General features: G+C 37.2%; 1 protein-coding gene across 1 annotated transcript; it reads right to left on the bottom strand.

Moving 5' to 3' along the window:
* Positions 1–256: 256 nt before the first annotated feature.
* On the bottom strand, positions 257–26,454 carry UBXN2B (UBX domain protein 2B). The gene is made up of 8 exons (XM_058528745.1): positions 26,371–26,454; positions 20,951–21,054; positions 14,739–14,889; positions 12,725–12,808; positions 11,799–11,908; positions 9,266–9,403; positions 3,396–3,557; positions 257–2,391 (listed from the first exon to the last, which is right to left on the bottom strand). Exons 1-8 carry the CDS (start codon positions 26,452–26,454, stop codon positions 2,229–2,231), a joined length of 996 nt encoding a protein of 331 aa, XP_058384728.1. The 3' UTR covers positions 257–2,228.
* Between the last annotated feature and the right edge of the window lie 1,396 nt (positions 26,455–27,850).

Below are 27,850 nucleotides of genomic sequence, written 5' to 3'. Positions count from 1 at the left end.
ACATGCTAACTCCCATGAAAAAGAAGATGACTCTGAGAGGGAGTCACAAGCCTAGAGCATGGTGCTTCAAGCCACAGAAGACGATTCTCAGGCCTTGAGACCTAATGGAGTGCCTGGCTTAATTTCAAATTGCTTGGCACTGGTGGCTTCTTTTCTTTCTATTTTCTATTTTTTTGAACAGGAATGTCTATAATTGTTACTCTATGCCTGTCCTACCATTATATTCGAAAGCAGAAAACTTTCATACCTAGCAGAACTAGGTTCATAAGTACATAGATGGAGAGGAACTGTATCCCAGGAATCATACCCAGATCCTCACTCATACTTGATTTAGATGACTTAAATGAGATTTGGAACTTTTGAGCGGTGAGATTCAGATAAGATTTTGCACTTTAAGTTGATGCTGTACTGGGATGAGACTTTTGAGCACCTTTGGATGGGGGACTTTATTTACGACTGATGTGAATCTTGGGGCAGGAGTGGACAGTGTTAGACAGACAGCATACCCCCTGCCCAATGTTCATGTTCTAATTCGGAAACCTGTGAATCTGTTACCTTACAAGGTAAAAGGGATTTTGCAGATGTGATTAAGTTAGGCATTTTGAGATGAGGAGATTATCCTGGATTATCTAGGTAAACCAAATGTAATCACAAGGGTCCCTATAAGAGGAAAGCAGGAGAATTAAAGTTGGAAGTAAAAGATGTAAGGGCACAGGCAGAGACTGGGGGATACAGCCACGAGTGAAGGGATGCCAGCAGCCTCTACAAGTTGGAAGAGTTGCAAAAACAGATTCATCCCTGGGGCCTCCAGAAGGAACTTGCGATATGTTACCTTACGTGGCCAAGGGACTTGAAAGATGTGGTTAAGTTTACTATGGACCTTAGTATGGGGAGATTATCCTGGATTATCTGGTGGACCCAATCTAATCACATGAGTCCTTAAAAGCAGAGAACCTTTCCTAGCTGTTGTCAGGGAGATATGATGACAGGCAAGGGCCAGAGAGAGGCAATGTTGCTGGTTTTGAAGATGGAACAAAGGGGTCACAGGCCAAGGAATGAAGGTGGCCTCTAGAAGTTAGAAAGACAAGGAAATGATTCTCCCCTAGGGCCTCCCGGAAGGGACGCAGCCCTGTCGACGCCTTACTTTAGCCCAGTGAGACCCATCTCCGATGTCTAACCTATAGAATTATAAGATAATAAATCCGTGCTCCTTTAAGCCACTAAGGCTGTAGTAATTTGTTACAGCAGCAATAAAAAACTAGCCAGGAGTGGTGACCAAAGAGGAAATGACGTCTGGGAAGTAGCAGCAGCTTCTCTATCGTTCCTGACGTAGCCGACCTCATTCAGGAGATACCCGGCTGCAGCAGAAATGCAAACGTTTACGCTGGTCATTCTGCAGATCCAGTCCGTCTGACAGAATTTACATTCCTCTATTTCTACACTTGTTCCGTCCTGAAACAGAATACATTCTGGGCTGAACACTTAGAACAGTGTTTAGTAGAGATAGTTGGTCCCCTAGAAAAATGTGTTGAATGAATAAATGAACGTGATAAAGGCAGGCCCTGGGAAGGACTGTAATTACTATTTTAAAGTGCTATTTAACACATCTGCTCAAGAATTGCTGATCTTCATGTCTTTGTTTCTAGTTTATGATGGTCATAGTTCTGTAAAATACAAGGCCAAACTGTACTTTTTGACACTAGTAATACAGCTAAATCAGTAAGTAAAAAGGATGTGTAAAATCTTAATAGGAGAAATAATTATCATATGATCAAAGTATTTCACAATCAGAATACAGATACTTTTCAGTATATAGCACAGAAAAACTTTCAAATTATTTGATCAGAAGATTTCTTAATGGCTGTTGATCAATGCAGCACCACGAAACTTTAGCGCAAATTTTACCAAATGTATTTATCAGGTTGGGGTTTTGTTAATTTTTGCTGCAAATAAATATTGTTACATTAACACTGAGCATGTAACAAATTGTTTTGCCAGAATATTTACAAGCTATCAATGTAAGCCATCTCTGCAACTAAAAACTCATCTCAAAATCTATTCCTAGTCCAAATTCATCTATACTAAAGGCTGGAAGATAGAACAAGATTAAAACCAAAATTTATCTCTATAAATAATAAAAATAATTTGTTTTTCTAGGCTCTAAGTATTTTCCTTATTAAAATGGCACATTATCTTTCCTCCATGCTACTGCATGAATAGGAGCAATATTATTTGAGTTGCTGGAGTATCACAGTGTTAAGAATATCTGCTTCTTGTAGTGTCAGGCTTTCATCTGTTAGCTCTTTGTTTGGAAATGAAGTCACAAGAATAAAGTCAAGAGTTGAAAATTCAGGACGGGACTGTACAATAAAGTCCCGAACATCCAGGATCCTGGAGAAATAAGATAAAAAAAATTTGTGATACAAAAATTTTATTGCCATGTAAGCTTTTAGCTAACATTAGATAATAATAAAAATTACACAATTCAAATCCTTATTTAAATGTTCTGTAACTTTCTTTAATTTACATTATTTCAATGGATGGATTTATCTTGGCTTTAAGATCAAATGTGAGGATAACTTTGGAGTGTACTTAATTATCCACTTTTACTGTAAACAGAGACAATCTTTAGGTGAGGTATGAAGAAAATACATGTCAACAATGTTATGACACTGAAAGTGCAGGTCCTACTTTATTCAGAGTATAAAATATTTTAGCAGTACACGATTCAGAAAAAGGTAATTGGCCTGTGTCAAGGTGAGACTATAACCATGAAAAGTGTAGGTCATGAGAATAATTTTTAAAACTCACTTTCACATAGAACTCAACTAAGATCGTAAATGTATCCCTTAGATGGATACAATGAGCAAATAAAAATAATATCTTATTAGCCCAACAAATGTACAAATGAATGCTAAAATGACATTTTTAAAAGTTTATTTGAAATCCTTGACAATAGCACAGTTAAACTTTATTTACACTACAAATTTATATTATGAAGAATTTGCTCAGTACAAAGTCAATCCAAATCAGAATTAGGATAAATTTTTAAATAAGTTAAGTCCAAATAAGGTTTTACTATATTAAATCAAATCTGATTCCACTCCACATGGTTTTAGCAACAGTGCAAAACTGCAGCTTTTAAGAATTTTATTTTTGAATGATATCTGAATTTGCATTAGTATTTGGACAGTTTACAAAGGATGTTTAAAGATTAAGTATTTCACTTCTTACACACAGCTATTACCTTTTAAAGTCTTTTTCTTCTGTCAAAAACTTACTTCAAAAGTAAGTCTAAAGATTTTATTCATTCTTTGTTAGATTTCATTACTCAGGTCATATACAGTTTTACCAAGATCAGTAACCGTGTGTATAAGAGCAAACTAGAAGCTTACCTGTGTGTACTATTGAATCTCTGTATCAAACGACTCCCATCTGCTAACCTGATTTGAATTTTTGTTGTTGGCATTGAATCATCGATAAGAACAACTGCATTAAACATTGACTTATCCTCTTCTTCTGGGGAGGAAGGTGTACTGACTATTTCAGGTGTAAGGCTAAGAAAGAAGAATTAAAGAATTAGAACACAAATTTGAATACATAAGACATTTGACAAACTGAAGACAGCAGAATAACCACTTGGACCCACAGCTGACTCTGAAGTTATGCCGCCTACGACTTCTGGACTGGCAAGAACATGGCTTCCTGCGAGTCTCCTATACTTCGGCCAACCTCTCTCATTATAGTAAAATTATTTTGGATCCTATGATTCTGATTTAGTTTATCCAATCTCTTTCAAAAACCTAACTTTGTATTGTTTCCTTCCTTTATCCCTTTGAAATTTCATGTTAGCACGGTTTACCACAACAGTCGAGTCAAAGAATGGCTACGAGCACAGACGGACTTGGTTTCAAATCCAGCCAGCTATGTCAACAGCCTCAATTTGAGTAAGGAAATTAATCTCTTTGAATCCTAGTTCTATCATTTATAAAATGGGGGGAAATAATACTATGTTAGGTAGATATGTTATACCAGCAAGCCCTTAACATGGGGCCCAGGACAGTGTTTCAACAGACGCCAGCTATTTTTGTACAAATTATCAGCACTAAACTATTAACTTAATTTAAACTTAACTAATATTGCTTAAAAACATCTGATTTAAGTAGTTACTGCTTTACAAAAGAGAAGTAATTCCTAAGTGTTAGTGAGGAATGAAATTTTATATATGGTGATGAATTTATAATGAAGTTTATTTGACAGGACATCTTACCATTGACTTTGATGACTAATGACCTTGGCAGTGACTTCTCAGTGGCTTCTAAAGAAGCTGGAAGACCCAGCATTGTAAGCCAAAGGTGAAAGTCAAAACTAGAGTGCTCTTTTGGTTAAGAAAATAAAACAAATTTAGCCAAATTTTTCATAGACATCAAATTTTAATCTTCTTTCAGTCATCTTAAGGGATTCTTTGATAGTCTTGATGTTTGTTCTCTCTGATACAGAGATTTAGATGGCTTCCTATAAATTATTTTCTTTTGAAAAAAAGTAAGTCTATATTTATTAGCATAAAAGTTCTTTGAGCATTTGAGCTTTTGTCAAGTGTAAACCTAGCCTATCACAACTCTCATTCCCACCCAAAAGTTTCTCAGAATATATGGCAGAGTGGTCAAATTAACTGGCACTTACTGCTAACACTTCCCCTTTCTTTACCTATCTCCTGACAAATATTTTAGAACTGATTTCAGAATATATATGATAAAGATATGAAAAAGGAGAAAAGGATGATTTGCAATCACTCATCAGGTATTATTAAGGAAGTTTCTTTCAGGTTTGGAATTGCGGGCTTAAATAGCTGCATTGCCAAGCTGGCTTACTGTGCTGACAGTCCAGTGTCCCTTACACAGGGAGAGGCATGAGAACCAAAGGGAAGGGACACAAGACGCTGGATGCAAAGGACCTCTTCTCTCCACCTCTGCCTCACGGACATTATCACCACCACCCTCACAGCCTCACTGCATCCGTTATTTCATTTAAATCATGGGCTGAGGGAGGCAGAGGTGCTTCATGGTTAACAGCATGGATCCAGGAGCCTGACTCGCGGATTCTGATTTCGCCACTTATTAGATGTGTCACCCTGGGCAAGTCACTAACACTCTTTGTGCCTGAAATTCCTCATTTTCAAAACAGAGACAACAGTAGTACTTTTGTAAGGATTAAATTAAGTAGGACATATAAGCACTTCAAATAGTGCTTTTATATAGTTGGCACTACCTAAAAGTTAGCTATTAGCATTATAATGATAATTCTAACAACATCTGGGGAAGGAAGAGCTATCCCTGTTATCCCCACTGATGGATTAGAAAGCTGAGGCTCATCCTGGGTTCTTTCCATGACATCAAGTTGCCTATATTGCTGTTTCTATACTTTAATGCTTACTGTTTAAAATAGACTCTGATCAGGTAAGTTCTTCTCAAAACATAAAAATAAAGTACAGGGCAGGCAAACTAGGTAAGAAAAGCCCTTTCATGTGTTTCTTTGTAAGATGTGTGTATGTCAACATGAAATTACATGGACTAATAACATTTGAGGACGGGAACAGACTTTCAAGATAATTCAGAGAAACCACATCATTTTACAGGAAGGGAAAACTGAGTCACAGAGATTGAAAGACGGGCTGGGAGCCACAGAGACAGGCAGTGAGCAAGTTGGTTAGTGCGGTATAAAACAACCATTTAAAAAAGATACATTAAGTTTAATATTTAGCTTTCAAGTCACACCTGTTTGCTACTGAAAACTTTCTCCTTATCATTCAATTGATCAAATAATAGTGACATTTTGATATATTGTTTGTATGTCCAAGTATTACATTAAAAAGAAAATTTTTAAAAAAAGGAAAAGAGAGAAGTTAACCGATAAAACAAGATTTCTAGGCAAACTGGAGGAAAGGATGTAGATTCTAAGTGGAGTGATTCCCTCAGACAGGAGGACAAACATCTTCAAGCTTAGAAGAGGGAAGTAAGGACGGATTTAATCAACTTAGAGGCTGAGGGGAATACATTAAGAAAGTTAATTCTTATTGGGCTCTATTTTCTCAGTGAAGCTGGAAGCCAAGGAATCCATGCGAGTGCGGGGCAGAGGTGAACAGGGGGCTCAGGGAAAGCAGGGAACATCTGGGAACAGCCCCTCGAGAGTGGGAGCAGCTCAGCTTGCCTGCCCAGCATGGGAGTGCAAACGTCCCCAGCAGCACTGAACCGCACAGAGCAGACAAAGCCAGTGACTGCACAGTAAGGCAAGGGGCCACAGAATCGCTGGGATCAGAAAATGAAGAAAAGGCAGGAGGGAAGGGCTGTTAGGAGGGAAGGCTATTAGACTTTCGAGGAGAGAGCCCTCAAGGGTCCAGCGACCAAGATGAAGTCAAATCTCAGGTGCAGTGGGCGGAACGGGTGAGAGTGGCAAACAGAATCTTTTGGACTGGACTGCACAGCATGACACACAGGCAGTGATTGTTCTTAAGCAGAAAGAGAGATTTGCTTAAAAACCACGATTTTTATCATCATACACACCAGCTCAAAAGCCTACAGTGAAAGTCTCCTTGTTAGCCCTGCCTGTCAAAAACGAATCTGTGATTTTCTGGGTCTTTTACTTGTTGGGCTCTCCTCTAGCTCACCAAGCTAATCTTTATTCAGTAATACAGTTTGTTCTACCACTGTAAACTTGCAGTTTTCCATCTATGATTTGCTTGCTCCTCTTATATTACGTGAGGGTACTGGGTAATACTTTTATTGCATTTAGGTTTACCCCATAATTATTTGCATATCACAATAAAAAATTAAGTTAGTTTCCATCTATGTAATGTCCTGTTTGCAATTAGACTGCCAGCTATGGAAGACAATGGAATTATTTCCATTTCCGTTTTGTTTGCTTCTTTTTAATTATCTCTCTGTTCAGTAAATAGTTGTCTGGAACTCCTGGGTAATGAGTCATTTTAGAAAACTACTTTCTGAATAAATAAACGTTAACAGTTAGAACTTTTATATTTTAATATTTTTTAGTAAAGCCTTCTAAAATGTTCTATGCAATTCTTCACTTTCTTAGAATATATCTTCAACTATTCCACATTTGGATTCAAGTGCATCATATAGGCTCACACCACCACACGAATCTCCTAGTGTAAATATCCTATAAATTAGAAACTGAAAAGTCTAAAGAGTACATTTATCAGACTCCCTTACAGCTAGGATTTTATATGATTCAACCCTTCCACTGAGCAAACAGGTACATACTTGTATGGCGCAAGTAATCACTGTAAAGTGGAAGCTATGTAGCTATTCTGGTTACCAAGGTATTGGAGGCATTTGATTCTTCTAGAGCAGTCATGATAGACTGTTCTAGTGTCTGGTCCCTAGGGGACTGAGCAACTGATAGGGTCACAGGAGGTATTTTCTTTAGAAAGTTCCCTGTTGTTTGCTTCTCCTAAGGAAAACTTGGTTTGCTATCTCTTCTAAAAATTCTATAAAGTATCCAAGGCTCTGTAAGAAACCCTTTACTATTTAAACTAACAAGTGGATTCTGTTTTCTATAATCAAAAACCCTGACCAATATGGCTAATGATCAGCATAGCATTATCACCACTGATTTTTGTCATTCTCCTTTGCCATTTTCTCCTTTTTTTTTTTCAGTCTTTTTCTCTAGCTATTTGCCTTATAAGGAAACAGGCTGGCCTTTGTAAGATATTATAATTAGATAATATCCTTATTTTCATGAGTTGAAATTGCCAATTATAACCAGTGGCTCTTCTCAGCTATCTTCCCTAAATTTATGCTACCTTCTTCAATTCCAATTGTAGATTTACTGTACTTCCACAAAGATGTGCATTCTAACATTAATTCTTGGTCATAAATTTAAATAATAGAGAAAGAATATGTATGAAGCAAAGAGACGACTGGGCATTTTACCTGTGTTCTAATTAAAAATCATAATCTCAATAAATATTAAGTAAAAAATGAGAAGTTCTAGAAAATATTTAAAAAATATATATCTAAGGATCATAGTTATAAAAACAAAAGGAGGGAAGAAATAGAACAATTCAGGGGAAGCTGGACCTGTGTTGGTAGTAAAGAGAGATGAGGGAGAAAAGCTCCAGCACACTGGGCACTGAAGGATTTGGGTCCTAAAAACAGCCAGGTCAACACATGTTCCTGCACTCCCTACGTGTCTCAGAAATCATTCTCTATCAGAAGAAAAGGAAACAGAAGGGAGACTAGAGACATGAAAGACCATGTAAAGAACCAATATTGAATATTTTCCTACTTTGAGAAATGAGAGGGGAATAGAGAACCAGTGTGCACAAGGGAACTGAAAAGACCTTAGAAGGGAAAGAATCACACGAAAAGGAAGAAAGGATGCACAAAGGGCACATTGGAAACACGGCCAAAGCCACAATTCCACATGTCTCCTGTAGACACATGTGGACAAATAGAGGGTAACTTTTACCAACTTATTTTACAAGATTTATGAAGATTCTTTCAAGCCATGGCTATTTTAAGGAGTCCACTCATACATGATACCACGTACACTGGTTTCTAAACTGTGCTTGGCAACATCCTAGGGCTTCTTTGGAAATGTCTCTGAGACAACTCCCTCCAACACCTACAATCAGAGAGCTCAGGTTTTATACGTGTTTTACGTATTGGGCTTCAATAACTTAAGAGTTGGGCTGCTTAAAAGACATTGAAAATAACCAATTTACGCACAAGCTCTCGCTGCAAGAGCTTAACAATCACTTATGGCAGCCAGGCAAGCTTAAAGCTGTGATCTAAGATATCTACTGTTTTATCTAATCAACAACCCTTTACAATTTCCCCCTTGGACCCATGTAATCAGAAAGAGGCAGGATGGCACATGGTAAGCACAGACTCTGGAGGCAGGGCCTGGTTTGAACCCCACATGTTAACCACCTGCTGGCTCAAGCACCTTGAGCAAACTACTGCATCTGCAAACGGAGTAATATCAGGATCTCCGTCACAGACTTGTTGTGAAGGTTAAGTGAGTTAACGTATGTTTAAGTGCTCAGAGGGCCAAGACTGTGGTCATTGTTACCTAAGTATTAGCTACTAATATTATCACCAGATTTGCATATCTAATTCCATCAGCAAGGGCTTCACAGTTCATATTTTAGTTTTTACTTTTTAGGTTATTTTGCTTTTTTATTCTCAAAGAAAATTCATGTTGAAGAAAGACAAGTATTTTTCTCATTTCAGGATTTTACCTTCCAAGTTTTTGTCCTTCTCCACTAAAAGCCTTGAACCTCAATCTAGGTTTTATGTATTCTTGATCCTGATGATCCTCCATATCCAAATTCACTTGGCCACCATGAACCAGTCGCTGAAGCTCCAGGGGAATCTCTCTTTAAAAAAGGGGAAAACAGTTTTAGTTAACTATTTAAAAAATGAATCTACACAGTGGAGATTACTATAATCAAGTTGTGAGCTACACTGAAAAACAGAAATTTTTGCTTAAATTATAAAAATTTCCATGATGATAGTCCCTGCAGATATTTCTTTCTTCAAGTTGCATCACCTTATTCCTTAGTGGTTCTCAACATAGGGATTTTTGTTGTCACAGTGACCTTGAGGTGCTTCTGACATTTAGAAAGCCAAACTGTAAGACAGCAATTTATACCTAAATTAGCACTAGAAAATTCTTAGGAGGACATAATAGTAAAACGTAGATATTTATTTCTAAACTCCTTGAAGAAGTCTGGAAAATCGACAGGGGTGTTTTTGATTGTTGTGTGATTTGTGAGTGCTGCCATCATTCAGAGGCGGGACCGGGAATTCCTCTTGCACCATGAAGACTTGTCTTGGGTTCCGGAGAACCACTGAATGCCCTGCCAGAGATTCACATGATGACAACACTGTTTGTAATGTCTGAGCCTAAAAGCTTATTAGGCTCCGTCTTACATATAAGCAAAAACTGATTTCTTTTGGCATTGTATTAATACACTTTGAAATTTCCAGGAATACATTTACCATATAAACAGAGAGAAGACTGCACTTTGTTCTGTTTGGAACTTTACCAAGTCCCCAACCTCGATGTCACTTACAGTAATTAAGTTGCCAACTTCACACACCTCGTTATTCTGTTCTTATGTCTCTCACACTTACATGAGAAGTACTAGACTGCACATAGGTGCAGACCATCTGACTCCTTTGTTATGTCTTCCGGTGTGGTCGTACCCAGGCATTATACATTGAAATATGTATAATTTTATGATAAATTGCTTTCCTTTATTTCTTCAATATATTTAAGATACAATATCACATAAATCGTTCAGAAAGAATATGCATAGCGAGATTAGATTATCTATGAGTTCTTCTTTGAGGAGAGTGAAGATGGTGTTACATAATATTTGGGGACAATGATAATACAGTTGACAAACACTATCTGACATCAATAATTTTTTTCAAGAAGTCTTTTCTAAAACTGTTCTTGATCATAATTTGTACTTGAGGGTATGGTATGGCTCAAATAAAAAAATTCCTTTAGTATACCATGACTGTTTGAACATTAGCCTACAAAGTTTATGGATTATTATCATTTAATAATAAATTAGTTTTGACCTATATTATAGTACATTCATCATCAATATGTTCTTCTCTTCCACCATCTTGAAACAAGCATCAATTTCAACAGTAACGCTGATCTTCACCTAGCAGACCAACACCTCCCCTCTCAGTCACTCCCAGCTCTTCCCAGCAACTCTGCAGTTTCCAAGTCCAGAGCATTCATTTAAACTATTATGTCCTTTTATTTTCCACCACCATATACTGCCTCCCAGGACAGCTTCCCACCTTTCTCAATGACTTCAGCACACAGGTTACAGCTTTCCTTGACTTTTTTTGGTATCCTGCCATTATCTTTGCAGAATTCAAATTGAAAATTTATGCTTAGTGTTCTAAAATACCTTTCCTTCAGAGTTCCTTGACTACCTCAACTCCAATGAGTTTCATCTCCCCTCCACTTCAGCCACTCTCCCTGGACATATTTTATCACTTGGAAAAGCCCCCCCTTCAATTCCTGGACGGAGTATAACATCCTACTCCACTCCCTTCACTGCTACTTAGATCTTCCAGTTCATCACCAACCTTATGTCTTTAGTTGTATTTCTACTTAGGAATGACCACATTGTCAGCTAGTGAAAGCATAATTCAGAAAAGCTTTTATAATCATAGCAAAATGACTTGATTCCTCATCCTTTAGCAAGAAGGGCTGGTGAGTTATGATGTTCTTTAGATGGGTCACAGCACCATATATCTGGTTTACTTTCACAAAGTGTAACTTCAAACTAACCTTTTGAAATCTTCTGCCAGCAGTAATGCCACTAATGCCACTTTAAAAGATTTCTAACGTAAGTTGCTGAATTTCAGGCATACATGCAATGAGAGTCACCCTGTCAACAGTAAGCAGGACAGCGCCTTAGTGGATGGGCAGCTACACGCTAATCAATTCACTGATTTATGACATTAAGATGTTTCTGCTCGGAACTGGGACCATAGCTTCACCAGATTTTAACAGGGACCAATGTCACCGCCCCTCCCCATAAATTAAGAACCAGTGACCTACAGATAGCGATTTATCTTTTATATACTTAAAAATACCCTTCCCCCCAGCAACCACTTACATAATATAATCCAGTATCTAACTCTTACAAACCAGGAGTGCACTCATTACTGAACAGCATCTGTTAAAAAACAAGTCCCACCTTAAGTAAAAAATAAAATACAAACAATACATCTTACCCTCTCTTAACAGACTCCAGAAACTGAGCATTTGTTGGGTCACTGTAAGGTCTCAATTCTCCATCATCTAAACTGAAACCATTGCTCCACAGTTTAAGCAAAATCTGAACCTTGTAAGCATAGGAAAAAAAAGATAAATACAAGAATCCATCTGCATTAAACAATTTTAAGTTTCAAATGTGATATTTCACAATATATTAAACCATTAATTTAAAATATGGAGTTATTTGTACTATTCTTTATTCATAGTTAAAATAAAGACATAAAGGAAATCATGTGTGTTTGCTTAGAAGATTTGTATTTAGCGTAACAAACTGACAACGGCTGAAAAACCAAAAGTCCCACAGCTGGACTCTGGCCTTGAAGAACAATTATTTCTGGTTCATTGAGAAAACGAAAGCAATGAGAGCATCCAGCTGTCACTCAACACCTGCCCTTCTTCACCTGTACCCATGTTCTTCTCTGCCACAGAGCTTAAATATTGATGCCAACGGGCAAGACAGAATTTCCAGTAATGCTCCAATGCTAAACTACACGTTTAAAATGACACTATAACTCCAAAATTTCAAAAGGCAACAGAAACAAAGAAATACTTTAGGTGTTTCTATGTTTAGAACTCAGCTTATTCTATACTATGACAGTATACCATTTATAATTATTGTAACATATATAAGCTTATTTTGACAGTGAATCATATATTCTTTCAACAAATAGTTATGTATCCATAAGTGCAAGGCACAATTGAGATACAAAATATAAAATTTAAGATTGAAAACTTACACATTAATCCTTTTAATCCATGTTTCAAAAAGTAACAGAACAAAAAGAGATTACATTTATATATATTATCAATTTTTAATTTCAAAATGAACAACAGTAACTACAGGCAAATATCTCTAAGGTGTCATTTTGATTACTGTACCTACATCTTGCAGCTGATTTTCTCCATAGATGTACTCAGACCGCTTACAAAAGGAACTACCCAATCGGTATCCTCCACCTGTAAATGACTAAGGCGCAGAGCAAGTGAGCTAACAATCCAGTAAGGCTTAGTAAGCAAAGTGTTATGATAATGTGCGATATATATTTTAAAACTAGATCAGTTGTAATTAGCCAACTGGTTTATACTTTCCAGAGAAATTTTATATTAAAATGAAAGCCTTATGTTACAGAGAAGGGTATTCAAGTAAGAAATTCTGTTTCTTCCCATAAAAACACTAGGGTATCAAGCTGAATTAATTTACACCAATCTTAAACTAAGAAACGCATTTATACACTGAAATATATACTTTGAAGTATAAACACATTTTAAAAAGCCATCGTTAATATTTTATGACAAGTCTTATAATAAAAATTATAATGCTTAAATAATATTTCATGAAGTAAAAAGAGTTTCATAGAGTAAAGGAAGAATTTTATAAATGGGTATAAATTACCCTGAAGAAAAGCTCTATACTTATCCTGTAAGTTGCTTTTATTCAACTGTACCAAATACACTAGATTGCGATTTTTATTTCGCTATACTAATCACCAGGTCTTCTATTTTTCAGGTAGGATAGCTTAAGAGGTAAAAACACCATTCCTTTAGATCACCATTTATGTCATAAGTGAGCTTTTAATTATCACACATTGTCTTTTTTTCTATAGACTAAATTATATCAACTCCAAATTTTTCTTACAGAATCAGAGAACTTGCAAGAACTAAAATTACCTTAGACTTGACTGAAAGAATTTCAAGCTGTTGGTAAACACTGAAATGAAAACTAAAATTTTATTTCATTCAGAATAGTGGTTCTCAACAGTGGATGCCTCTCACAATTACCAGAGGCCTCTCTGAAAGACACATGCCTAGGCAGACCTGAAATCTACTGGACTGTGACACCTTGAGGCCATGTGGTAGTTTAGAAAAACCTCCCCAAATGATTTTGATAAGGGAATTCAGGTTGAGAAATGCTTTTTAAGAAAATATGACAATTATGCACAAAAAGACACATGATGTCTTCTTTAATATACCAATACTCTATCAGTTGATATAAAAGCTATATAAAAGTTTTATAGAAATTTAAGAAGGTACAAAAGCAATTCAAAGGAGAAAGGAGAGCTTTTTCAAGAACTGATGAAGCAATTGGACATCCATAAGCAGAATCATGAACCTCGATGTAAACTTTACGTAAAATTAACTCAAAATGGATCATAGGTTTAAATGTAAAATGTAAAACTATAAAACTTTTCTATATAACACAGAAGAAAATCTTTGGGACCTACAGTTAGGTGAAGAGTTCTTAGACAAGATACCAAAAGCATAATCCATAAAAGAAAAAGAAAAAAAAAATAAATTGGACTTGACCAAAATTTAAACTTTCACTTTGTGAAAAATCCCAATAAGAGGATGAAAAGACAAGCTACAGTCTAGGAGAAAATATTTGCAAACCATATATCTGACAAAGGATCCATATCTATTAAAATACGTAAAGAATTCTCAAACAATTTTGTTCGTAACAAAACAAACAACCCAATTGGAAAATGGGCACAAGTCATGAAGAGACAGTTTACTGAAGAGGGTAATAAAGATAATGCCAAATAAGTACATGAAAAGATGTTCAACATCACAGCCCACTAGGAAAATGCAAATGAACATCATTAGCCATGGGGGAAATGGGGAAACTGGGTGAAAGGTACACAGGACCTCTCTGCATACTTTTTGCAAATTCCTGTGAGTCTATAATTATTTCAAAATAAATAGGTAAATACAGAAGTTGCACAGAAATGTAAGAAACTGCCTCAACTTTCAATTAAGAGAAAGATTATAATCTTGTAAAAATGAATCAAATATTTAAAACAGTAAGAAACAGAAAAAGAATGTTTGCCAAAAAAAATTAAAAACTATAGAAAAGAACAAATATATAAATAGCATATTTAGTTTTAAAATTTAGCACTTACCTTAGATTTGTCATCACCTGAAGCTCTTGTGGCTTCATTCAGAGGGACAGCCCCATGTTCCCTTGCCTCTTTGAAAAGTTCATTCACAATCTTCCCAGTTGAAGGTCTGACTATATGCAACCCACTGTATCCGTGTTCACCTGAACAGAAGCTTTAAACGTTACAGTTCATGAATAAAAACAGAATACAGACATAAACTACTTTAAATTTGTAAAAAGCTACAAAGTCTTAGGATTAACTTTTATTTAAAAAGAATAATTTGCTTGACTTTTGTGGAAATATTTAATTTTAAAAACAGGATTAAGGGATATATAGCAAATATTTCACATACTTTCTCATGGAGTTTGCGGAGATTCTGGTAGCAGGTTCAGCATCAGGCATGAGAACTGGCTTGTTTCTTCCTCCCTCCTCCTGTGATTGCTTATCAAATGCATCTCTCTCACAACTTAAGCACATTTGGTGTGGTGGGGAAAAGCAGTGTTGACAACCAGAAGCTAAATCTCTTCCCCTGAGGAATCTACACTCAGTAGGGACCTAGTTAGTGCAGAGACCTCCAGATTTAGATCACAGCTACACAGAGGGTTTACTCTTCAGAGATTTTTGGATTGAAAAATTATAACCCCCTGTGTTAAAAGTAAATAATTCAGACCACAAACAAATTTTTCAGTGTACTAACTATGTAGTGACTAATTTCTACTCTGACTCCAACTTCATAATGGTACTAGGGAACATAAAAATTTCCTTTATATAAGATTAGTATCCTATGTTAGCTTTCATGATTTTTTTCAATCAAGAATATCAGAAAACACAACCAACAAAATATCAACATGGAGACTTCCAGTGTAAGGTGACAATCCAGTTTCAAACTTGCACTGAACTAAGTCACAGAACAAAACAAAGGGAGGAAATTGTATCGGCACTGGAGACTAAGAATGGAGGTCATCTTCAAGACCTTCTTCAAAATTAATAGATGCAAAACTGAATAGAAAGAGGGAAGGGCAGACCAGCTCTCGATTCAGCAAGTGAAGGAAAAATCTACCTGGAGAATAGGTGGACACCAGGAGAATCCCACGAAAATAAGGCTGGCTCATAACCGCTGAGGGTGGGGGTGGGGGTGGCCTCCATCCTGCTAGTGCTCTGGGGAAGCACACCGAGGCCCCAGTTTACTCAGAGCAGGAGCCACTGGAAGCCTTCCTGCCAAGCTTATACTCAGAGGCCCCAGCACAGTAAGCAAGGCTGAACACTGCCATAGCTGACTCTTAAGACAAGCATTAGCATTAGAGACAAGGAGCTTGACAGCACATGATTTTAGCCCTATGAGAAAGGAAGGGAAAGGGAAAGGGAAAGAGAAAGGGAGGCAGCACAAGAGGAAGGGGAAGGAAAGGAAAGACAAGACAAAAAGAGAAAAGCAAAGCTTCCCATTGCAGCTGTCTCCCGTTATAGCTTCTTGGCTCCCTGTCCCATGTCTCTAACATGGCTAAGTACAACTATATAGTTCCTTATATCTCCATCTTAGGGAGAAAGACCTTATTGGAAAACCAGACACAGGAAAAGATCTACCTGCTCCTTTATGGTTCATGCTTTTTATTACCTGTTTAAGAAATCTTTGCCTACCTCAAGGTCTTGAAGATACTCTATTTTCTTCTAGAAGTTTTATTATTTTCCTTTTATATTTTTAGATCCACAATCCATCCATTTCTCCTCTTTCATAATTAACTATGCCTATATTCTTGACTCTCGTTCTCTATTTAAAGTCATCTGATCGTCAAAATATTTGTCCACTCCCATAAATAACAACCTCCTCTATACGGATGATTCTCAAATACATGTTTTTAGCAACCTCATACTTATAGTCCAGTGCTGAATTTAAAAGCACCTACTTGAATCAAGTTCAACCTCCAAAATTAAACCTACGTTCCCCACATAAATCTTCCCATTAAGAATTACATTTTTCTGGGGGCTGGCCTGGTGGTGCAAGCAGTTAAGCATGTGTGCTCCGCTGCAGCGGCCCAGGGTTCGCTGGTTCGGATCCTGGGCGCACACTGACGCACCGCTTGGCAAGCCATGCTGTGGTGGCGTCCCATATAAAGTGGAGGAAGATGGGCACAGATGTCAGCCCAGGGCCAGTCTTCCTCAACAAAAAAAAAAAAAAAGAGGAGGATTGGCAGATATTAGCACAGGGCTGATCTTCACAAAGAAAAAAAAAATTACATTTTTCCTTGTATCCTAGATTAAGAACATTTAAGTTTTCTCTCTTTCCAGTCACTTACTCCCTATATCCCATGTCATTAAGTTTCTACAGTAAATTCTTTAAAAATATCCCACATTGGGCCAGCCTGGTGGGGCAAGCGGTTAAGTGCGCATGCTCCACTGCGGCAGCCCGGGGTTTGCCGGTTCGGATCCCAGGCGCACACTGACGCACCGCTTGTCAAGCCATGCTGTGGCGGCATCCCATATAAAGTGGAGGAAGATGGGCACGGATGTTAGCCCAGGGCCAGTCTTCCTCAGCAAAAAAAGAAAAAAAAGAGGAGGACTGGCAGATGTTAGCTCAGGGCTGATCTTTCTCACACACACACAAAAAAATCCCACATTGATTTCACCCTTTCTCCTCCATTCCATTGATACCAACCTAATCCAAAATTTTATTAGCACATTTCCCGCAATTGTTTTCTTCTTGATTTGTCTCCTTATCCTGTTCACCCCATTACTATTAATTTTATATTGTATTGCCAGTCTTATTTTCCTAAAAGTAAATAATTATAATAGCTAACATTTATTAAGGGGTAACTACGTGCTCATTTAATCCTCATAACAATGGTATTATCCTCATTTTACAGATAAGAAACTGAAGCTTTAGGGAATTTGAAGAACTTGTCCATGGGCAAAAACTTATTAGAACATAGAGGAAAAAAATTAGAACTGCGGGGTGTCTAGCTCTAGAATCAAAGCTTTTATCATAATATTATAGTTTTTATCATAAAATTTACCTTAAAAAACATATACTGGCTTTACACTGCCTTCTATACAAGCGGAACTCTCCTTGGCTTTTAAGGCTGTCCACAGTGTGGCTGTATCCAGGGCTGGCCACATAATTTGTCAAATGAAAATGTAAGACTCCTTGTTCACAATTTATTAAGAATTTCAAGACTGTAACAGCAAAGCATTAAACCAAGCATGAGGCCTTCTCAGCACAGGGCTCTGTGACTGCAGAGGTCTCAGGTCCACGAAGCATACCCAGCAGCATCCAACCTTATTGGCCACTAGGCAAATTTTCTTTTTCTACTAAAGTTCTGCCGTTTCCTTTTCTGATCCCTCTTGTTATTTTTTATTATTTTTTCCTCTGTGCCTATTTGTTCCTCGAATTTTGTCCTTGTCTTCTGTGCTTATCTACATCCTAATACCCTTTTAAGGCCCAATTAAGTACCAACATGTGCTAGACATCTTATACACTTTATCTCATTTAATTCTCAAAACAATACTATCTAATGACTTGTAGAGGACATTTTTTTAAGTTCTTACATTTTTAAACAAGGTGACTCAAATTTTTTTAAGTTCTATTGTGATATATATATATATATCGCATATATATATATATGTATATAGCACTTTGTGGATGAACATATTAAAGCAGGTGTCAGGCTATCTTCTGAGAGTTTTCCTGTAGATTCTGTTCCTACTCTTGTAAATTAAAAACATAGACTACATTAAGTCGAGAGTTTCAGATAGTGAAAATGTACTGGCTTAAAATGACAATGAGCAGATGAATGTTTGATATCTAATACTGCCCAAGAATGTGGACCATGAAAATAAGCACTGTTTTCTGTACCAAACAAAGCAGCAGACACCCAATTGAAACTGGGTTTCAACATCCAATATGAAACCAAAAGAACTGTAGACTTAGTATCAGAAAATATCACACTTAGCAAATAAAAGATCGCCAAAAATTTGCTTCACATTGTATTTTAAGCAGATCAAACAGGGCTTAAGCCTCAACCAATATCATTTAAGGCAGCTCCTCCTTTTGGATATGCAAATAATTCTAGAGATCAAATCTGAGGCACAAAGTCCTTAAAAATTGCATTATCAAATTACAACTATTAAAGGCAACATTGTTTCAGATAGCATAAAATAAAAAAGACAAAATCATTCATTACAATGTCTTAATGATTACATTTGGATAGCAAGGAAAATATTTAACACACTACTCTTATTATAAGGAATCAAAGGAGTCAAATATTTTGATTTGTTATATCATGAACAAATTAAGTCATTCAAAATATGCTCAAATTGGGGAAACAATGGCCAAATAGTTAATGAGTAAAACTCTGGTACATAAATATTTTAAGCATTTCCAAAAGTATGGAGAACGTATAAATTAAGAAAGCTGTTAAAATGTATAACATATATACAATCACGAGTGACTTAACAATGGGGATACGTTCTGAGAAATGCATCTTCTAGGTGATTTCATCGTTGTGTAAACATCATAGAGTGTACTTACACAAACCTAGATGGTATAGCCTGCCACACACCTAGGCTATATGGTACTAATCTCCTGGGACGACTGTCATATACGTGGTCGATTGTTGACCGAAACGTCATTATGTGGTGTATAACTGTATATATACAGATATATATATGCATGTATGTATAGATACACATCTATGTCACACAAAAATTAAATGAAAGAATAGGATATTCAAACAGTGCTAAGATACCAACCAGCAGATTACAAAGGAAAAACTGTACCTTACAATCAAGTGATGGGGTGGTCGGCACCTTAACCAAATGAACATATCACCAACAGGGGGAAAGCCTGAAATTATATGGCCCCTGATGTGATACAATAAACAGCAGACAGTATCACTTACTAGTATTCTTGAAAAATACGTTTAACAAGAATCTAATCATAAGGAAACAATGACCTTGAATGTGGGGCATTTTACAAGACATCTGGCCTAGACTCTTCAAAAAAGTCAATGTAATAAATTTTAGATTATATAGAAGAGCTAAAAGCAAACAACAAAAAGGTGGGAAGAATGCTCTGGATTCAGATTCAAAACAAGAATAATCAAATGGAATACACGGCCCTTGGTTGGATCCTAAATCCAAAAAAGGCTCTAAGAGATATCTGACTATGGACTACATATTAAATGATTTTATGAAACTACTGTTCATTTTCTAAGGTAGGATATGTTATTAAGATTATAAAGGAGTGTGTGCTTCTTAGGGGATGCATGCTAAAGTATTTAGGGGTGAAGTGTTATGACGGCTGCAACTCACTTTCAAATAGTTGAAGCATATGCAGCATATAGTCATTGTATTAATCTTTTGATTATCTGTGGGTTTGAAAACTTGCAAAATAAAAAGTTGGGGGAAAATTATAATATATTCTTTCTTCTCATTCACATACAGAAAGACAGGTCATTTTTATCTCCTCTATAGAAAGAAAGGATGTGAAGTAGTGATAGGCAAACAAAAAAAATAATTTCCAGTGAGTTTTTCAACTTTTGGTAAAATAATAGTTTCTGAGAACAAGATATATTGGGAAAAGTCAAGTTTCTCCCCAGCAATGAGATACACAGTGCTAAAAAGACATTAATGAAAATATTCCTGGAAACAAGAAAACTCAAGGCAATAAAATACACCTGGCTCTCATCTCTCAAATCTCCACAGTTTTTTTTTTTTTTTTTACAGTTCAGGGATTTTAACAACAGCAAATACTACCTAGGAGATCACTTAATAGATGGGTTATCACCCAACAGAAGCACAGACAGATTCCTGGAATTATAGATTCTTAAATGGAGGATAAAAGACACACAGGAGCTCCATGCATGTGTGTTTTAAGAAACACTCAAATTCTTTAAAATAACTGACAAAATTGCACATGACAGTTGTTTTGGGGGGAAAGGGGCTGTAGCTTTTATCAGATCCTCAATGAACGCTATGACTCAAAAATGAACCACCGTGCCCAGGAAAAGTACTATTCAATATATAATTATATGATGTCTACCAAAATAGTAGGTATTTAAGATAATTTTTTGATAAGTTTCTTCTAGCTTTCTGACTACTACAGTTTTACAAATAGTACATAAATAATACTTAAGAAATTACAGTTTTTAAAAAAATTCCCAATGCCTTTTAAAATAATTTGGGATTAGTGAACTGAAAAAGGATACAATTATTAAAAACAAAAACAAAACAAAACTTACCTTTGAGGTGGTATTCGTGGGCTTTTAAAGATTGTAGCTTTAGGTCTATCAGATTTGGAAGATTTGCATTTCACTTCATCTTCATATAATTCTGCCAAGGCCAACTATAAAATAACAGATTTGTTATCAAGTATAACACTAGAAATAAACTCTTCTACACAGCCAGAAGTTATGAGTAGAACATCAACTTGTAATTGAGTAGTAAAGATTTCTAACGAAAAACGAAGGCTGCTGCTTCAGAAGATAACTCCCTTCCAAATAAAACCACTGCATCTCTCATTTTAGAAAACTAACCAAAATGCCACATACACTAGAATAAATTAAAGCTACACTAATTATTTAATTATTTTTACTTAACTATTCAACAGTTTCAAAAACTGTATTTGGGAAGAGATCATTTTCAAAGTTGGACCTACAATTCTCCTACAATTCTTACAAAAATACTTGAGGATGTTTCACACTAATGTCAGCTTGCTCTCATCAGATCTCATAAAATTATTTCATTTAGCTGTTCAAGTTTTCAAAATCCAAGCACATAATTTCAAAATTATTCCATTTAAAAAAGTCTACTAGACATAAATTTCATCAAGTTTAAGATAATGAGCTTCTGAAAAATAAGACAATGAATTATATATATGGTTTATATAACTTTTAGAAAGCATTATTATGAAATTATGCATTATAGATATAAAGCTGGATATCTTCAAAACAAAATAAACAAAACATAGTTCTTAAAATTGGAATTTTAAAAAGTTAACCAAATATTTCAGTATTATTTTGTTCCCACTTATGACTCTTTGGATGTCAAAAACCCAAAAACTTTCCTTAATGTCCCTTGAGGCTATTCCATTATAATTGGCATGACTGTAACCTTTGGGAAATCTTTTGGAAAGAAAAAACAGAAAAACCCCCAAAAAACCCAGATAAAGCGCTCCATCCAGAAACACAAGGGATATGAAAAATACCTCCATGGCTTCTTTCCTCAGTAGGAAAAGCATAAAGAATTGGGGCAAAGTTAATTCTTTCAAGATTCTATCACTCAACTTTTAAAATATACACACAAGAAAACAAAAATGAAAAGCTTTATTTTTCCTAAGTTTTTTACCCCCACTCCACCCCCCATACACATACATTAAATTTCCTATTTCTAACATGGCAATTTTGCTAGAAATCCTAATTATAAAAGTGTTTTGTAATCTAAAAGAACTGAATTAAAATCCTAACTTAGGCTCTTATTGTGTGACAATTATTTAACTTTCCTGAGCCTTAATTCCCTTTAAATGTCCATAAAAAAATTACCTTAGAGGGTCATCTTATGGATTACATAACATATGTGAGGTACAAGGCAAGTACTCCGTTACTAGATGTTTAACAATGATTACATCAGTGTTTCATTTTCCCCAAGATTTCTTGCTTCCTGCAGTGTTATCTATGTATGCCGTACGGTCTTTTCCCACCCTGTGCCCTCCAAAATACAAAAAACACAAAACAAATGAGGGAGAAGAGACAGAGAGGGAGACACAGACAGACAGACAGACACTCTGACTGACTACTTGAGCCCACAGTTTTCAGAAATTTTACCTCCCTGAAATCTCTTCACAACAGTATTCCTTGATGGATTTCCTCCTGGGCTGCTTGTATTATTTCAGCTCTATGAATTTTATGCTAGTCCTACTCCCACCCATGGAAATGTTATCTGTATTTCAAAGGCCCATTTCAGCCACCCTTCACGAAGCCTTTTCTAATTTTCTTAACTAAATGATATTTCTTTTCTAAATCCTCATAGGATATGCTATCTTATCATCGACCTTTGTATTAAACACTATACTGTCATCACTTGTGTACTTTTCTTAGTATTTTATTCCCCCTACTACATGTTAGGTTTCCCAAATTGTTTCTAACATAGTACTTAACAGGCACCCAACAAATTCATGCTGAATTACATAGACTGTAACAGAATATGAATCATAAAGAGATATAGATAGACAGAATACAGTTATAGATTTTAAAATTGAGATTATATTTGATATAGTTTTACAGCTTGTTTTTTGCTTTAAGAAGATTTGAATAAACCCTGTCAATCAAATTATAATTTTCTTCTGTGAAATAAATGAATAAAGCCTTTTGACTCCATGGAATGTGGAATATATATTAACTCTGGAATACATAGGAATATATATATACATAGGAATATAAATATAGGAATATGGAGAAAATCATACAGTGCAAGGAGTCACCTAGCTGAAAGGTCCTAGTTATTAATGATACATCATTAACTTAAAGGAAAATGAATGATATTTAGAGGGAATTAATGTCAGGAGTCATGATGTCCCTGTAGCATCATATGGCATAAGTTCACTAGTAAATATTACAAAGAAATTTAAAATGTATTATTTGTCATAGCAAATGACACCACACCAGAAGAGGAAATGATTATTTAAACTGATCAAAATAAATTGAAGTACTGGTCAAAACCAACAGAACAACAACAAAATCTCAGTCAAATAAAGAGATAAAAATATGTGCATTGTGAAGTAATGAAGCATTGTGAATTACCCCGACAGCGTATTCCACAAGCTAAACAATTAGATTATGAAGATATTTCAATTACACAGAGAGAATAAAAGTGTGTAAGCATTGATAATCTTTTCTCTAGAATTTGAAATGTGAAGAATGTGAAAAGAAACCTGAAGGCAAAGTAATTGAGAGTGAGAAAATCAAGTTCATAGCAAGAGATTAAAAGTACTGGAATTCTCAGTCTTAGAGTGACAACTGACAGAGGGTATAATGCAATAACAGTATAGCAATATCACCATCACCCAGGAACCTTTGAAAAACGCAGATGCTCCAGCCGCACCCTAGACCTAATGAATTAGAAACTCTGGGGTGGGGCCCAGCAATGTGTGCTTTCACAAGCCTTCCAGGTGATTCTGATGCACACTAAAATTGAGAACCACTCATAGGGTATACGGATATCCAACGGATTAGGGTTAGCACTGTCACTAACAATCCCGCCCCAAACTTTCCCACTGAATGTTTCCCAATTGGGGGGATGATGGGAACTAAGATCTACTCTTGGTTGATATCCACGGGAGATTTCTGCAGCTTGTAACTCAGAGGCTCATGGTCCTGGGAGGCTTTATGTAAGACAAATATCCATCTTTCCTCTCATAGTAAATGAGGAAATCTCTCCTGATCTAGATGCTGACAAACCCTACACCGCATGGCAGCTAAGATATATGTACTTAAGGGTACTTTTGCTTGTTCCAGTTAGCAATACATCACCCTTTATAATATCGTGAAAGACTCTTAGAGCAAGCTGTCCGTAAGCTGAAAGTAAGAAGTCTCCACGGAAAACTGCACTAACTGGGTAACTCTTAAGATAAGCCTGGCTAGATCAAACAATAACAAGATAGTCCAAAAAATAATCAATATCCAAGAAACCAGTTGGGGAAAAGAACATTATCCAATTCTTTTAAACCTTTGATACATACTCTATTCCTTCATACGTCATCACTTTGGTTGTTTTCAGGTTTCTTTGCAAGTTCTTCACATTCTTATTAAATTCTAAAGGAAAGATTATCAATATTTAGTATATTTGATGTATCAACTCACACTCATAAAAAAAAAAATCAGTTATCTACCTACCAACCTGCCTACCAGAAAGCAGACAGAAGATGAAAAAAAATCTATCTTCTCATTGATGGTGGAAAGAAATGCATTCTCACAATTAGCAACATCTACCAGAATATCTCTAACCACTAATCATATATTAATCCACTGGGTTAAGTCTGTAAATTTGTCAAGTATCAGGTGAGTATTAACCAAGCTGTTCTCTTTTTTCACATAAAAAGAAGAAATGGATATAAACTAGAGAAAGGATATTAAGCTACATAGTTTTAACTTTAATGGCATTAGAATGGACTAACCAGCAAAAGTTAACAGTATTTTTCTCCTTTAAGGGAAAAAGGAACCAAATATTTACCAAGCAAGTACTGTGCCAGGATAATATGGGAGTTGTGCATGGGCACTTCATAGACATTACTTTATTCCATCCTTGACACGACCACCATCACTTCCAGTTTACAAATAAAGACACTGGGATCAGAGAGGTTAAGACATTTCTCCATATTCACACAGCTACTAACTGGCAGGACCAAAATGCAAACCGAAGTTGGTGTGACCAGAAACTCCATTTTCACCCAACATCCCATGTTGCCTCTTAGTGCTGGTGGTCTACAACAGAAAAGACGAGAGAGATGACCGCTTCCTATTCCTTGATTCTGTTTACTACTACTGAATTGACTTATGGGCAATGGAACTATTCCACTTTGTGTTCATCTCCTAACCTAACACTGATCTTTCCATTGTCCAAATACCTCATTTTATGCACTGCTTATTTTGGCACTCAATCATACTCGATCTCAAAGTGTTATGTTAAATATAGTCATATCTTATTTCTGCAAAAAAATAGGTAGAAATGTCTTTTACACTTCTATCTCTTTCAACAGTGTCCACACCAAGTGTGGATTTGACGTCCTATTTATCTCTGCATTTCCCAGAGCTTAGCGGTATGTTACATGGCAGGTGGTCAATGTATGTTTGTTCAAAGAAATAGAAGGAAGGTGTGACTATCACGTAATAGAACTTTTCTACCAAGGCTTGTGGATTTAGTGTCATTTATTTATAATTATGGCTCCTTATAGATGTTTACTTGTTTAATTATATCCATCATCTTATATAAGGAGACAGAAAAAAGCCTAAACCGAGCAAAGTATTATTAAGCATCTGATCAAGAAAGATTTGGTGCACCTGTAATTAGCTAACAAATGCCAGTATTCTATAACATTATAAAGTTTTATTTCCCCGTTTCTTGTGTGCAATGTTTTACAGGCTGTAGCTTTTACAACTAGGCTGTGCAGCCGCAGGATGAAATACCTTAGTTCACCCCTTTAGTAGGGAAAAGCTATCTAATAAAAAGGAACTATTTTTATATAAAAGTAATCAAGACAGGAACAGCATCCAAAACAAGATCAAACATGCACACACGTTATTACTTTTTACGCGATGGCTGATGTCCCCAAGCCACAGCAAAGCTCTCTTCTGCAGGAAATGTCCTGCAGGAAGAAGCATCAACCGGCGAACCACTCAACTCACCCCACAACAGGCCGTTCTAAACGAACAGCTGCTGCTTAAATTGCAAACGGGGTGGAGCGGAAACGCGGCAGCAGCTCTAGCGGGGGTCGGGGTCGGGGTCGGGCACTTGTTTCCACCGCCAGCCCCGTGCGATGCGCCGCCCGAGTCACAACTCTGCCCCCGATGAGGTCCGGGCGGGCTCAGCCGAGGCCACGGGCGCCTCCGACACGCACCCGTCGCGCTGCCACCCGCCGCCGCGCCCCGCCCTCGGCCGCTCGCCGCACCTGCAAGTCCCGCGCGCTCGGCGGCCGCGGCCCGCCGCCCCTCCGCTCCCGCTCGGCCGGCTCGGCGCCGCCGCCCTCCGCCATCTCGCAGCCGCGCGCCTCCCGCCACTTCCGGGGCCGGTTGCCTGGCAACCGCGGGGGGCGGTGCCCGCGCGCCCCTCTCTTCCGGCGCCGGCCCACCTGCCCTGGCCCGCTTTTGTCCGTAAAGGAAACGGGCTCAGAGAATTTCCCCGCCGAGAAGCCTCTGCGTGAGGCTCGCGTTCCGTCTGCCGCACACCCGAAGGCGCTGTAGGCCGCCCGCGAGGGCAGCGCAGACCTGCAGCTTCTGCTAACTCGACGAGGAGAACGTCCTCTAGGTGTGTTATCTGATAAAGATTGCAGCCTTACTTGTCTAGTCTTGGTCAAATTCTCTCAATTCCCCACCCAGGACTGCGTGCTACTTCACCCCCAAAGCGTGAATTGGTCTTGATGACGAAGAACACCCTAAAGGCTCTTTGCAATCCGAACTAGAGACTACTAAACCCTCTTCATTCATCCGAGGTTTATTTAAACTCCTGTCTTATCTCAGGCACTTTTATGCCCCCGGGATGCAAAGGTAAAAAGAAGTAGTCCCGGTCATTCTAAAACTCACAATCTAGTGGGCAATAGAGAGATGTAAACAGATAATAAAATGCAATTTGCGTTAGAGCTTTGCAGGAAATCTTATGAGTGGCATGTGGTGTGTGAAGGGGAGTGTTCTGTTGGTGTCTCCTAGGTACACTATGCCAGATGCATTCCATGTGTAATTTCGTCGGTCCCTCTGCCAGGTAAGTATTGTTGTTACCGTGTTTACCTGAGAAAACTGGATGATAAATAACAATTAAATTCACCTTGTTGTAAATGGCGGTGCCAGATACTAAATCTTGAATTTGTTGTCCCAATATTCTTTTTACTGCAACATTCTGCCCCGGAAATCCCTGACTGTTCTATGTGTCCCCTAGAGCCAATGACGTTTTGGCTGAATCTTGAAGGATAAGTACTTCCAGTAGACTTTGGACCAAAAGGGACCACAGGGAAAGGCACAGATGTGAAATATCATGTTCATGTTGATAGAGTACTACACGGTTGAAGCTTAGGAGAAGTGACAAAAGATGGTTAACTGGGGGAGGGGGATCTACAGTGGAAATGTGGGCTTACGACAGATTCTGAAGGATCTTGCCTTAGTGAAGAGATTGAACATTCCCATCTGGGCCAGTGATTCTCAAACGTTGTTGCACGTTAAAACCCCCTCCCCTCCCCTCTTCACCCCGGGGACTCAGATTTAATTAGTATGGGGTGGAACTCAAGGACTGTGCTTTTTAGGATGCTCCCCAAGTGGACTTTGCCTGTGGTCATGACAGTGTACCTGGTACTGGACTTTCCTTCCCACACCCAACAATTAAAAAACTAGACAAGATATATGAAAAACTGTTTTCAGACATTGAATAACAGGCAGCATGGG

The sequence above is a fragment of the Diceros bicornis genome, chromosome 33 (assembly GCF_020826845.1).
Source record: "Diceros bicornis minor isolate mBicDic1 chromosome 33, mDicBic1.mat.cur, whole genome shotgun sequence".
NCBI lineage: Eukaryota > Metazoa > Chordata > Mammalia > Perissodactyla > Rhinocerotidae > Diceros > Diceros bicornis.
Note: the sequence above shows the minus strand (reverse complement) of the source record. Positions and strands in the feature narration are given on the sequence as shown.